This window comes from Andrena cerasifolii, chromosome 10 (assembly GCF_050908995.1).
Source record: "Andrena cerasifolii isolate SP2316 chromosome 10, iyAndCera1_principal, whole genome shotgun sequence".
Classification (NCBI taxonomy): Eukaryota; Metazoa; Arthropoda; class Insecta; order Hymenoptera; family Andrenidae; genus Andrena; species Andrena cerasifolii.
This window is the reverse complement of record NC_135127.1, coordinates 12200916-12215703: the sequence shown is the minus strand read 5'-3', so window position 1 is coordinate 12215703 and position 14788 is coordinate 12200916. Positions and strand designations below refer to the sequence as shown.

Here is a 14788-nt window from a genome sequence, read left to right as displayed (position 1 = left end):
CAAAGTTCAGCATTGTACCTCGGGTATATTGTGTTGTTAACCCGATTCTTTCAGCTCCCCCGAGGCATTGCGATCGCTGATTTCTCTTCCACCAGTATTTGCGAACTTGGCTGTAACGTTGGATCCTTTCGATGGCTTGAATAGTTTAATCTCCGCGGCGAGCGCACGAAGGAATCTCGGCCCGCAAATCCGATCGACGCGACGCGACGGATTCTTTTAGGCAATTTAGGCGCTACAATGAGAGGTTGGAGGAAGCATTGGAACAAAGCAAGCGACGAATCGCCCATTGAACAGAGGGCAGATATTTCACAGGAATTCGGATAGCTACGTTCGTAAATGGAAATAGTTGCAGAGCGGCGCACGTATAACTGTTGTGCTCGGGCTCATTTGGTTTAAGCCCGCGCGGACAATTACGTTTTAATTAAAATTACTCGGCATCCTAGCGGGAGTCGCGCATCGAGCGTTTGGATAGGTGTGGAAACCGCTGACGACTCAAACGAGGAATTATCTTGGTGGCGATGATAACAAAGATTTATAATCACGGCTAATATCGGGGTGCCAGCTTCTGCCGGTTCATTTTTAGCTGATGTAGACAGGGAAATCCTGCTCCGTAGTTATCTGTGCCAATCATTGCCAAATGGCTCATCAATATTTCATTAAGAAATACCACAAGAGGAGCTGTCGCGTTTCTCGTCGAGCTTTCGAAAAAAGCGTTACGATGCGGGCACGAGATACGATTCTAAAGTAGCGTTCTGCACAGCACGCCAATCCAATCCAATTAAATCGTTGGGAATAAAAATAGACGACACGGATTTCCTTGGTTTTTTCCGGGTGGAATCGATTATCGGCAAATGGGACCACCGTGCTCGCTCGTGGCTTCTGGTCACGCTCGATCTGATCTCGATCTACGATCAGTAACGCGAAAATTCGCACCCTCCTCGCGGAACGGTTTTTCTTTGTCTCGCGGGGCAATGTCTTGAGACTGTTGAGAAAAGCAACAGCTGAAACTTCGCGAAACTCGTTAACGAGCTTTAATTGTCGGCTTCCAACTTTGCCAATCGATAAAGCACTGGTGTTTGAGTTGCTGCGATAAGGAACGGTGTGCCCTTAAGATGGATCGAGCCTCTCGATCGTGCGATTCGATCTGCCTGCAATTTTCTATGCGTTTTCTGCGCGGGCTTTCTGCCACGCCCATGAGCCGTAAATTGGAAACAATATTTCGAGTAGGAGCGGCGACACAAGCCTTCCGAATCTTGTTGGATAGCGGGGAAAACCGCAAAGTGAGCGTTCCCCTGGCCCTAGATTTTCGTAGAGGTAGCAGAGTCGTGCACGTGTGCCCGTAATGTGCCTCCTTCTCCCTCCTCTTCCTTTGATTCTACCATTGAAAATCACTTTGTCCACGATTTCGCGTGGCGCAGCAGCCCTTTCCGCGGACGAAAATAAAATCAGTAGAATCGGCTGAATCGATGCTTGTCGCTGGTGTACGCAAAGTATCTGCCTACCACCGAGTCACTTGGTGAATTATGCACGTTCGCTGAATAAATTTACGCAAATACACTTTTAGAGAATGTTCAGCGAATTTTCATCCGTTAGTGGAATAGCGGCGCCTTCGCGGAGGGCGCAAATAAATAAAGGAAAAAGGGCCGAGTGAGATGTGACGGGGTGTGATGAAAGAAAGGAATGGTTCGACGTCAGGTTGCAGCTCCGGTATTTTCAATTGGAGACAACCGTTGGAAAGATTGGCCCGCTTCCAGAGCCAATTCTCTCGCAGAGAGTAAGCGGTGAGCCGCGCTTCAATTCGTATGCATCGTTGCTGCAGTAATTGGTAGAAATTATTGTTGAGAATGCTCGCGAAGGAGGCAGCGTCGCGTGTCCTGCGAAATCTTTCCTTTGGTTCTGCACCCTTAGACAGAGCGATCCGAGTTATCCAATTCACGGTTCGATGGCCACCGTTTTCCTTCCCAATTTATCCGAGGCTTCGAGCTTCGAGCTTCGACTTGGGCTCCATATCGATTAAACGACCATCGTAGAGCACACCTTCCTTCCACCCGTTTGCCCCCCGCGAGAGAATCAGCTCGAGCGCGACGGCTGTCTTCTTCTTTAAATGTCCTGCGATCTTTCCTACAATTCCTGCCGTTCAACCGTTTGGATTTAATGGTCCGTTTATTTCCAACTGCTGGTCTTCCCTTGCTTATAACTTGTACCGCTTCGCGCGAGAGGGAACGATACCGATCTTTCACGAGGAAAAGAAACGTTCGTCCCGAGTAATGGGGAATTGGAATTTCAAATTTCATTTCTGCCGTTTCGAGGCGACTGAAGGGGCGCTGTTTCTTCCATTAGAGCATTAGGCGGAGAGAACTCTGGGCACAAAGGCATCGATACTGCCGTCAGATATCTCGTTCCGTATCCTATCGGTGAATGGACCGCGCTATCAATGCGTCGCCGAGCCGTCATCCATGGGAATTCGAGGCAACATCAAGATCAACGGAATTGGTGCGGGCGCCATCAGCTGATGAATCTCCGTGTATAGATTCTATTCTACGTGGCAAAGAAATAATCAGCATGTAGGCACCGTTCTCACAGCACGTCGCGTCTGCACGCGCGTAATTTAACGCAAGGGTAACGGAAAGTGATGCGAAAGGCAGGGAACGATGTCAAAAGAAGATCGATAAGATGGACATTCAGAGCAGAGAACATCAAGCGAGCTGAAATGAAACGAATGGAATGGCGAACGCGCCAGGCGTTCCCCAGAAAATCGATCCGACTGTCGAAACTTTTTCGACCGTGACGCCAATCACTCTGTGTCGTCGATAAATTCGTTTCGTTGCAACTCGTAATTACATTTGTCTTGCAACAACCACATTGTTCGCTCTTTTTCCCTTTGTACCCAGCCGCAGGCAATGAAATTATATTTCGTTCGAAGAAGGCGCTAATTGGCTGGCTAGACGAATTTAACGTCGGCTTTCTTTTTCACCGCAATTCGATTGGCGACGAGAAATAGAGGTCCACGGGATCCGTGTTAAAATACGGTGAAAAAAGAGGAGCTCGTATTTGGGAGGTTGATGGAATGGAAGCGTAACTCGCGCGCTTCAGCTAGCATGGCTCCCCGGGTATTGCAGAATATTATTCATCGCATTAATATTCGCGCGATTGCCGGCGAGCGCAGTCCGGCCCGAAATTTACGAGCTGTTCTGCGCCAACTTTTCAATAACGTTTACCGCGAGTCATCGATGTTTTAATGGGAAAGGGACGAAAGGGTGTGATCGCGCTCCGAGGAAAGCGCCGTCGTCCAGCAAACAAATGAAAAATGGAAAGATTCTTTTGCAAGAGTTTGTTTCGCTCGAGGGTTACTCGATCATCCGCTGTCGTAGAAGCGAGTGGTCGAGGCGAGACCAAAGAGGAGGCAATACCAGCGAACGGAACAGAGGTGTAATTGAATTTCCGACGTAGCTTACGAGTTTAACGTTTATTTCACGTCGGCGCGGGGTAGTTTCCTCTCGCGAGCCGTGCCGTTCCAATTCAAACGGATACGCAAAACTATAGTTACGTTGCAAGCCAGTATGTTTTGCTCGACTTTACATTCGACACCTGCGTTTCAGACAATATCCTCGAGCAGCCAGTCTTATATCTCGCTGCCGCACTCTCTCTCTTCCGCCCCTTTCGCCCCTTTCGCCCCCTAGCCCACTGAATCTCCCGATACTTTCCGATACCTCCTGCTATCGAACCCAACGGCGCCGCGCGGCGGCACACTCCAATTACATTCCGATTTTCGTCTTTCCTCGACCTAATAGAAACGAGCATCCAAGCAGCTGGAAAGCTACGTATGTAGCATCGAGGAAAGTGAACGTTTCGCCATCGAAACGTTCGTTCGATGCGATTTTCCCTGTTAATTTGCTTGCTCTTTTTACGCGCTGGCCCGGCCAAATAAAATCAAGGCACGAATCCTAGGGTAAACAGAGGAGTGGAACGTTGCACCGATCGCTGTTGTTTACCAAATCGTGCGCTCACGGTGCGCGGACATTCAGCCATCGTCGCTGTACCTATTTGCGTTAGGAAAAATATTTGTACTGGGCGCAACAAAAATCACGATCCCGGATAACCTGATTGGCGAAATTTCGTTAACGATACGACGTAAACGGGGAACGATGTTTCATCAAGCCGGAATCTCTAGGGATGAAGAGTTGCCGATTCCAGCGGGACTCGAGGGGCGAATTGGCTGGGTCAGCGTTTCAACGAGAACGTTAATTTCTGTTCGATTGCTGGATCGTTTCTGTTCCCGTGATCAGGTGGATCCGATGGAGAATACTTGGTTAGGGTCAGTGTCGGTGGCGTGGATCGCGGCTCTGCCTGATCGTTCGAGTTATCGAGGTGACACCGAACGGGCGAGAAAAACGACCGGAAAGATTGGAAGCGACGTCAGGTTTCGCTTCTAATGGAGAGAGAAGTTCTTCTCTCTGGGCGAAGCTGCCTTCTATTCCCGGTACAAGGGTAATCGATCACGTTTATCCTCTAAATCTATAAAAGCGATAAAAGATCGCGTTTGTCGGGGAGCGTTCCACTCGGTCTCCAGTAATACCTATCATTAAATAGCTCACTTGCTTGATAAATTGCGATCCTTCCCTGTGGCAGAGTTCTTGCCGCCGCGCCGCGCCGACTCGTTCCAGATGAAGAAACGGAGAGGAGAAAGGAGCTATGTACACGGTTCAAACACGTTTATCAGGGAATCCTATTCGTTTGGAAAATACCGCGTAAAAAAAAAAGGTGGAAGAAGCAACTTTGCGTTGCCGTTGGCTGGCGCTAACGATACACGGCAACTCGGTGACCCGATGATTCGAAGCCGCAGGTTTGGTGAAACGTGTCGGCCGATTCGAACGTTAATGGATTTGCAGCGACAACGAGCCATGATATCGTCGCGGACCATGCACACCAGCACTCTCTGCACGCATCCAAGCTAATGGGATAGGGTAAAGTAGCCGAATATGACGATCTCTCCTAATATGAGATCCCAGCTTATCTCCGCTACAGAACTCTTGAATGCCATAGCGATATTATTTCTTTACTAACTAACCAATCAATTAAGCGTCTTAAGCAAGCACAAATTTCCGAAATACGTTGCAGAAAGTTTCTGAAGTGGTTCGATTAAATTACAAATAAAGTGGTAAGTGTATAATTTTATTGTTGTATCGAATTTTAATAAAACTGTTCTTAGTCAGGAGTTATGATGTTTCTAAGAAATGGGTCTCATATTCGGCTACTTTGTCCTGCTCTGACCCTCCGAACAAGGTTATCGCGAACCTGTGGAGTACCCGGAACGTTCTCCGCGAAATCTCTGCCCGTATGTCTGTTTGGGCAAATCCACGATACAGCGGGCTGCCCGGTACGATCGCAACCGTTGAATTTCAATCCGTGGGGAAACGGCAGATGAATCGGTTTGTCTTCCATCAGGATGGCTTTAAAATCGCGACCGTTGTATTTGAATCCGTGGGGAAACGGCAGATGAATCGGTTTGTCTTCCGTCAGGATGGCTTTAAAATCGCGATCGCTGAATCGATCTAACAAGTCACGGACCGGATATCGACGCGACAGTTTCACGATCGCTGTAACGACACCGTCGCGATTGGAGTGTAACCGGCAGTGTAATCGCTGTTTAATTAGCCGCAGGAACGATCGGAATTTCGTAGGCGTCGCAACTTTGTGCACTTGGACTAATTCAAATTCCCCGTGGATTCTCTTGGACGGAGACAGAAGGGGAGAGACGCATAGCTAAGTAGTTGTTTCTAGTGAAAGCAACGCTGTCCAAAGTTCTGATCGATTCGAAGGCGGTCCGTGGAGAGCCGCAAAGCACAAGGCATTCGGTCGACTTAATATCCTAATCGGGTAGGCGTGAACGGTATGTTACCTGAAAGTTTCGACTAATGCTCTCGAAGGAATCCCGAGCTGCAGCTGAACGCGCGTCAGAAATCACAAGTTGCACAGCCGCGACGCGTTTGGTCATATCCAAACGGGACCGAATATGTATCTACGTGCATATAGGTGTACATACCTAGATTCTGACGGGAAACTATTACTTTGCCTGGTTCGGGCGGAGTTATACGAAACAGCACGTACAGGTATATGTATGGGTTGAAAAAGGATTCCATCCGCTCTACGGTCGGTTCTCGTTTCAGACAAGGTAGCTTATAGCGCAAGAACGCGTGGCACGTTCGCCTTCTTGAAGAGATAGTGTACATATACATGGCTAGATGGTAGATGGTTACTTTGAGTTTCGAGTAAATGATGAACTCTGGGGGTGAAGGGCGCGCAGACAGCCAGCGATGCCGCGCCGGAATATTGAAACTGGAGAATAAACGAGACTGATTCGTTTTCGGGGTAAAAGAGCCGTTGAGATTGTTCGATAGGCGGCGGGGATGCAAGGTTTATCGGCCCTGACACGTGTTACGACAACGAAGGCGACGCGGACGCGGACGCCGACGGGTACGGTGACGCAGAAGGGCTGTGAACGAGACAAAATCCGAAGCTCCGTGTATGCATGTATGTACGATACGTATGTATATATCTACGGGAACCACGCTACATCCCAACATCGATCGTTCCACGATCGAAACCGCTTTGATCAGGTAGCGGTAAACATTCTCCCAGGTCACGGATGAAAGCCGACCCTGTTTCCATGCCCCGGTCTGGCCACGAAATCACAGACCCCTCTTCCACCCCGGTCCGCCGCTTTCTCTCGCCTCTTTATCACACTTTTCCCGGCTAAATATAGCCGGGATGTATCGTACATTGGCAAAAAATTACTAAACCTCCAGCGAACACGGCTAACAAATGATTCACGCGCGTTCGCCCCGATACGTGTAATCGGAACAAATACGAATGTGTATCTGCATTTCCAACTGTGGCTTTTACGCGAGTCGTGAGATCGTCCGCGTCGCATCTTCTGCAATATGGAAAGCTCTGATGGCGAAATCACGACGCATCGACGCCTTTTACGAGGGTCGTTTGCTCTATTAAAGTCTGCTGCATTAAAGTTGTACAGCGACGAAGCAAAGGGGGACGCTGCGATCCCGCTTTGCGACGCCAAAGCAATATAATTTTCCAGCTACCCAGCTCTATCTCTCTCTCAAGTGTTTAATAAGCTTATCCTTAGGAAACTGTTGATTTGTTTCAGATAATCGGCAAGACGTCAGGTCTGGTTGAAGGGAAGTTAGAAAAAAAAGGGAAAATAAGAATGGGAGGGCAGAGGGAAATGGAGAAGTGGACGTGTGGTGGCGTGGATGGACCGGCGACCTGATGCGAGGGTGGTGGGGACGCGACTGAAGGGACGCGAGCGAGGGTTGGCGCGCGGCGTTCGTGGGACGAAAAATGAACGAAAGCGCGGTCTACCTGCTCGGGTCGGAAGAAGAGGTAAACGCGCCGAGTAAACAGCTGAACAGGAGCTTCTACAGCGCGAGCTATCCGCTGCAGAACAGCAGCTACGATGACCTGTGGAATCTAGCCAGCGACAGGGCCGGTCTAGCGATAATTTTGTTGCTGTTCTCGGTGGCCACTGTGTTCGGGAATATGCTGGTGATAGTGGCGGTGGTGAGGGAGAAATACCTTCACACGGCCACCAACTACTTCGTCACATCGTTGGCGTTCGCGGACTGTCTGGTGGGGCTGGTGGTGATGCCGTTCAGCGCGATCTACGAGGTCCTGGAGAATCGTTGGTTATTCACCACAGACTGGTGCGACGTTTGGCGATCGTTGGACGTGCTGTTCTCCACCGCGTCGATCCTGAACCTGTGCGTGATCAGCCTGGACCGTTACTGGGCGATCACCGACCCGTTCACCTATCCGAGCAGAATGAGCAGGAGGCGAGCGGCCATCCTGATCGGGATCGTCTGGATCTGCTCGTCGGCGATCTCGTTCCCGGCGATCGCCTGGTGGAGGGCGGTCCGAACGGAGGAGGTACCGGTGGACAAGTGTCCGTTTACCGAGCACCTCGGCTACCTCATCTTCTCGTCCACCATCAGCTTCTACGTGCCGTTGTTCGTCATGGTCTTTACGTACTACAAGATCTACCGAGCGGCCGTGATCCAGACCAGGAGCCTGAAGCTCGGCACCAAGCAAGTTATAATGGCCTCCGGTGAATTGGAGCTCACTCTCAGGATACATCGAGGAGGCGGGACCAACACCACCGATGCCAGGCACCTGTTTCGGACCGCCTCGAGCACACCCGAGGATCTCCAGGATCTCCAGGAGCCTCTGACGGCGATGCACAACAACTGTTTAACCAGGGTTCCATCCACCAGGATCAATAAGCACCACCTCGGCAAGAATTCCTCGCTGTCGCGAAAGCTGGCCAAGTTCGCCAAGGAGAAGAAGGCCGCCAAGACCCTCGGGATCGTAATGGGAGTGTTTATCGTCTGCTGGCTACCCTTCTTCGTGGTCAACCTCTGGTCAGGCTTTTGCTCCCAGTGCATATGGCAGGAGGAGATTGTGTCCGCCGCTGTCACGTGGCTCGGCTGGATCAACAGTGGAATGAACCCCGTCATATACGCCTGCTGGAGCAGGGATTTCCGAAGGTCAGTCTTTTCCTCTACCCCTTTCTATGTATTAAAATTATTACATTATACGCGGTGCCTTCAGCCACTCGAGTCACTCCATGAAATCGACGCGAGGCGCCGCGTTGCGTACAATATTGCGCAAACGGCCACGCTTATAACGATCGGACAGTCTTCGTTTTGTTTCAACGCGTTCAGGCTCGAACGACAAATCACCGGCCAACTTCCGGTCTGCCGGTAGCCCGGCCGCGTTTCGCGAATGGATTCACTGAATAATTGACGATAAAGTTACAGGAGAAAGCGGAAGGTATGCAAATAACGCGATTTAATTACACGTTGCTGCACACGCTCGTGCGAACCAGAGGGGCAAAGTGGAAGGCGAAAACTCCCCCAGCAATGAATTTATGCTATTCTAACGAGTTCCGTTGTCCCTTTAATTAAACCCCACTTACGATTAACGGTACGTAACGTCCAGGTTGGGCGGTTTAACTTTTTCCCCGGCTCGACCAACTGGAAAAGGTATCTCGAGATCGATCTGCCTCCACCTCGTTCATCAATCTCGGGCTCTCTGGTTTCGAGAGGAAACGAGACATCCTCCAACTGATTTTTCAGAAAGTCGTTTCGCCCGAAACCGAGTAGCAGACAGCGGCCTCGACAAGCCCGGGACCATGTTGCTCGCGTAATATGCCCGTTGAAAAATGACGACAACGTTCAGCGATAAATAACCACGGTACCTATACGTACCTATACGTATCTATACGCCGAGGAAAATACAGCGTGTAAGTGAAACGGAGGAGGAAAGTCGAGGGAAAACAAGGGAGGAAGAAGCGAAGCGAGAGTAAAGGAATAGCGTGTCGTAAGTCGTAAGGTGTAACGCGGGGAGAACATTAACTTGATAGAGCTTGTACGGTGTATTTGTCTCAATCTCGAGCTCCTCCTTTCCCCTTCAGCGCCTTCGCGAGAAATCACTTTGCTACTCTCGTTCTGCAAACGAGAGGGTGCTCGCGAGCCGATACACGCACGATACAAAGGCGCAACAAAGATTCTTCTGGTCGGGAGATAAGTTGTCTTATCGTCAGCTGCTAGGCATCGCGATCAAGCTATTCGCAATGTATCTTGTCGCGGAGTAGACCGTAAATTGAATTTACGTGGGCGAATGGCGACGAAGGAAACTGAATAGGCAGAGCAGGGAGACGCGATCAACGAGGCGCGCGATAAAAAACAGGGGATATACATGTACATAGGTATCTGTATGTTTGATAAGATGCGCGGAAAACTTTATACGAGACTGAGACAAAGTTGATGTAGGCATCAGCCGTGTTCTGGATGCTGGAGCTCGACGGATGACTCCAAGTGACACGAATTCCTTTGTAAGGAAAAGGGACCCGCTTAATTGCCTGTCGGCTTCTTAAACTGACATTTCGTAACGCGTTACTGCAAATTTTCGTCATCTCGGGCAGACGGCGTTACAATAATAGCTATGCAAGAGAATGCCGATGGTCTGGAGTTATCGCGCGAGCAATTCCCAGACAAATGGGTATGTGCGGCACGACAAGTTCTATGCAAATAGTCGTCACCGGGCGAATTAATCGCGCACAAAGCTCTGAAAGGCTTGAACCTTGCTCGCCTCGTTAAGAACGTAGAACAGAGATCCGAACAGCTTCGCGTAATACGTTTGATAACGAATTACCGCGAGCTCGATGCACGTACAGTCGGCAATGTTGATTAATGAGAACAGCCGTCTTATTGCGCGAGCAATTAAGAAAGCCCGTAGTGACACGACCAATGGGCGTCTCTTGCGTGGAAATGAACGGCGCGAGATAAAACCATTCCAGAAACATAGGTAGTGGTATTAATGTTTGAAAATTATGTTTCCCCTGCAGGTAAAAGCGCCGTAAAGCGTGCCGTAAACGCCGCGCCGGCGGAACGCCGTAAAGATCCCGTGTTTAATTCCGAATTAAATTTTGAGCGTCACCGCATCGATACCATCCAATGAGAAATTTTACGCTCCGTCGAATTTCTGAAATGTCTCTGGCCACCGGACAAACTTTACGATCCTACGATTCGCGAAAGAAGAAGAAGCAGCTGGATGCTGCGAACGTTTCGTGGATAACGGTAGTTGATTATGGGTAGAGAAAGAAGATTGGGATCGGCGTCGTTTGGAAACCCCTGATCCCTCGATAGCTGCAAGCCAATACGGTTTCCGGAGAAACTACCGGTCGAACGCTACTTATCTGCGATGAGACGGCTAACGGACCGACCATCCCTTAAATTACGACCGTAAATGCGTGCACGAACGCGAATTTCCGCCTATGCAGTCGATATCAAGCGGGAACGCAGCTCGGCAGTAGGTACTAGATACCCCGAAGCCCACCGACTAACCATTTCGCAACTTTCCAAATAACCATTTGCCTGAAATCGATCTCCTAATTTCTTCCCATTGCCTCGTGCATTACAGCTGTTTACTCGACGTCGCGCCCCCGCGACACGCGCGTATAATATAATTAGGGGCGAGCGTAATAAATTCACGACTCAGCAAGTCACGCGAAGCATTCCGCATCGAGTCAAGGCGAACGGGAACAGCTATCCGGGGCAATTTTCCTTCGTCCGAGTCCAGCTGCAGCTGTAACTTGGAGCAGTAAGAAGGTTAAGAATGGTAGAGACAGAAGCGGCGACCGCACGGTTGGTAATGCGCCAACCAGAACGAGGACCAGTCGAAGAAGCAAGCAGCTCGCCGGCGAGCGAAAAGCCAAAAACCCTCGGGTTTTCATCTGCTTTGCATTTCTGCGTGCGTTGCGCAGTGTAGCGGGCCGTGTAAATCAGCGTGCACGGTAAAATGCAGGGGAACGGGAACGTCGCGTCGCGTCGGCGTCGGGCGGAATAAAGAGCGGAACAACGAACGGTAAATTACTTGTCTGGCAGGGAGGTTTAAGAACGAAAGCCTGCCGTGTAGCGCCGACGCGAGTGTCTCTTCTCTAGAATCATTTTTCCCCGTGGCGCTACGACTAAAAATGTTATCTACGCCCGTTTTGATAAAGCACACGAGACTCGGTCCGCCAACTACACCCATATTTCTCTGCGGGGGCTCCTTCGCGTAGGACCTTTCCACGCGAACGTTACAAAGGATGCTGGATAAAAGCTCAAAGAAACAATCGTGTGCACCGTCTCGTACGAAAAAAGAGATGTGCGCGAAAACTTTCGCCACGAGCCATTGCTCCTCCTTCTTTCCGTTCGTTCCCTTGAAAGGGTAGTTTCGCGGATTAGGCGTCGGACCTGATTCGAGAAGAACAAACGACATTCAGCAGAGCGTTCACAGGTTCTACGGCTACCAACGAGTAGCACATCCGAGCTACTCGATGAAATATTAAGGGCAGGTGTGTATGCATTTGTTACGCGCAAAGTAACTATGCTTTTATGTTGTCTCCCGCTTGGTGGATTAAGCACTCTTTATAGGTTTAATATGTAACGGCTGAGTTTACGATAGGAAACTCCTTGCCATTTACGAGACCGTGAAACGATCTTAAGTAGCCGGTCATCGCTCTAACAAAGTGCATATACGGGGAAGCTGAAGTTTTATGCTCTCATCGAAGCGAGAAAATTAGCAATAAACGAAGGAATAACGCCGGGGAGTATACGGCAGCTACTGCTACAGTGCGAGCAAATAAATTGACATTTTACAAAAATCAATTTAAGATCTTACCATTAGTTTGTATAAGTAGCCTGTCGCAGAAAACACTTGTGCCATTTTCAATACAAAAATACGTCGCTGAGAACGCATTAGACCGCTTGAGATCGCTTGAGACCCAAAACCCCCCCGAACGTTTATCCACGAAAAAGGTATATATTTGCGGTTCTCCGCGACAAGAACTGAATGGTTTTTCCCCTACAGGCGAACCAACATCGTTTATCCGAATGGTTGGCTACGGTTCTCGTAACAGGATTCGCGAGACGTTGCCCACATTAATTGCGCACTAATCAAGCAAAGCACGTTTAAGCGTCGTTGCGGAACGCGAGTACGCGGTCCAGCTCGATTAACTGATACCGCGCTCGATTTGGCCGCGCTTTATTCGCTACGGCTTAAAGCGGCACGGCGCGGCGCGGCGTTGCGATAACACGGTATATCCCACGGGGAAATCGGATCAAAGCACACGAGCGGAATATAATGGAGGAACTCATTGATTTCACGGAGGACAGGTACCTACAAGAAACTTGCTACACTTTTAATAACTCCTTTGAAAAAGTATTCCGCAGGAAAGTCTGCGATTCGCGAGGTGGAACGTCGCCTGTCCTGCGGGTGAACAAAGCGAAGGAGGAATTAAAGTTGCAAAAGGATCTTTTCAGCGATACTTGTCACGAACAGAGAGGAGGGCTTTAGAGGGCAACCTCCGAGTTACCCTTCGAGACTGCGCGACTCTGAAAGTTGGTGGTTTCCTTTGACATGGATAGGACTTTGATCTTTATCCTGATTTTTGGGGTGACTGGAATCGCTGCGGAATATATAAGCACCGATAAACCGGAGGCAAGGCAACCGTTTCGCGTTACACGGTAACTGAACGCGTCCAGAAGCATCCCGATCGGATTTTCATGAGCTACGGAGGAGAGGCGAGTCGAGTCGAGTCGAGCCGGGTCTCGTCTCGCGATAATTTACGAGATACCGCGGCAATTAACGCGAGCTCGTCGTGACCGGTTTATCCCGAGTAATCGTATACGATATTGTGTAGTCGCCGCATTCGCAACACCTGTGCAAGGCACGCGGCTGCGGCGGCGCCGCGCCGCCACGGAACAATGCCTTATTAGCTTCTAGAAGCTAGATGGACCACTCTTAATTCCTTCCGAGCTTACGAACTTATCCTCTTAGCTTCTTCCGCTAACAATAAGAGTCTAATCACTATAACGCGCGCGGCGACGAAGAAACCAGTGAGTGAAACAACAAGCACCGCAGGAATGCAGAGTGACGCGTTATCGATCTCTCGGTTGAACGTATCAAGGGTTCCGTTTCACGATCCACAAACATATTTCTGCGGAGGGAGTTGGCATTCCTCTCGGTTTCCCGGCTGAATGGGCATCCGAAGAAGAATTTCAATTCACGATGAGGAACAGCGAGGGGACCGACTGCGAGAGGATGGAAGACCAGTCAAGGCGAGGCTAGGGTGTAATTTTCGTGCGAGCAGGGGGACAGGGAATGATAAACGCGGGTTAGCTTTGCGAATCGACTTTAAACGGGGATTCACCGGGGATTCGCCGGGGACCCTTGCCCCAGAGAACAGATACGTGTGTCTGGGGTCCTCTACACTCTAGCTCTACACACTCTACGTCTACGTAGACGTGTGTCGTATAAATGGTGTTTTTTTTTTCACGGTGGCTAGAAGGGAGAATCGGGGCTCCAAGGTTGCGGGTGGATAGGACCAGGGCTCTTTAGCAAATTACTTTTATTCCTTCTCACGAAATGAGCTCCGGAGAGTTCGTAGCACTCGGCCAGCTCTTCCGGTGGCTTTCTTTCTCCTTTCTCGCGAAGACACTCGGCAACGTAAGAAAAATCCCTCGCTTTAAATACCTCCCCAGCTTAGCAGTGGCTTCTTTAGAAACCGAGATTTTTCTCACTGTCGCCGTTCACCGTTCCCCGTTCTCCTGCTGTTACATAAAATGATGACGATCCCAATTTCGTGTTTCTTCCTCCCTTCCCTGAAATTAGGTCAGACGCGTCAACCCCAAATCCGCGGCCGCAAAGTTCTACTAAATATAAAGAAGATTAAGGTACTCGGACACATTTCACGGGAGCTATTTACTCGGAAATACTAATTTCAAGATTCCACTGCCCCTTCCCGCAATCCCGTGTCCTACTTGCAATTTCATCGCGATCCGCGCGCCAGAACTTTCAATTAGAAACATAATCGCGAGAGGTCCTTGTTATCCCAGGAGAATAGCAAAAATCTCGATTACATCGAACACGGGAACGAGCAAGGGCAACGTTTCTCCAGACATCCGTTGTCAACGATATGCTTTGACACTCTGTAGCTGATGTTAAAGCTCCTTCTCAACATTCTCCTTACAAGATAAACTCTGGTCGACCTCTGGATTACTTTACAGAGAGGTTGACGAGCCTTCGGTGGAGGATATCCCGAACGTAGGCGTCTAAGTATTTGATAGACGTTAACACGCGGTGGACCCTAACACGTAATATTTATGTTTTCGATTGGCTGTTAAAATTGATGGCCGTGGGCTACTTTCTAGTTCAGGCTTGGCCCAAC

At 49.7% G+C, this 14788-nt stretch overlaps 2 protein-coding genes across 5 annotated transcripts in view; one reads left to right on the top strand and one right to left on the bottom strand.

Annotated features, from left to right (window-relative positions):
- Positions 1-14788, top strand: part of Dop1r2 (dopamine receptor 2) — a 46226-nt gene that overhangs the window by 8472 nt on the left and 22966 nt on the right. For all 4 annotated transcript variants that reach the window (XR_013086627.1, XM_076822242.1, XM_076822243.1 and 1 more), the window contains one exon: positions 7166-8561. Coding sequence is in view for 3 of the 4 variants with exons in the window: in XM_076822242.1 (XP_076678357.1) it covers positions 7360-8561 (1202 nt within the window). In the remaining variant the exon portion in view is untranslated. The remainder of the gene's footprint in view (positions 1-7165; positions 8562-14788) is intronic.
- Positions 1-14788, bottom strand: part of LOC143374249 (uncharacterized) — a 124483-nt gene that overhangs the window by 87564 nt on the left and 22131 nt on the right. The gene's annotated exons all lie outside the window — the stretch shown is intronic.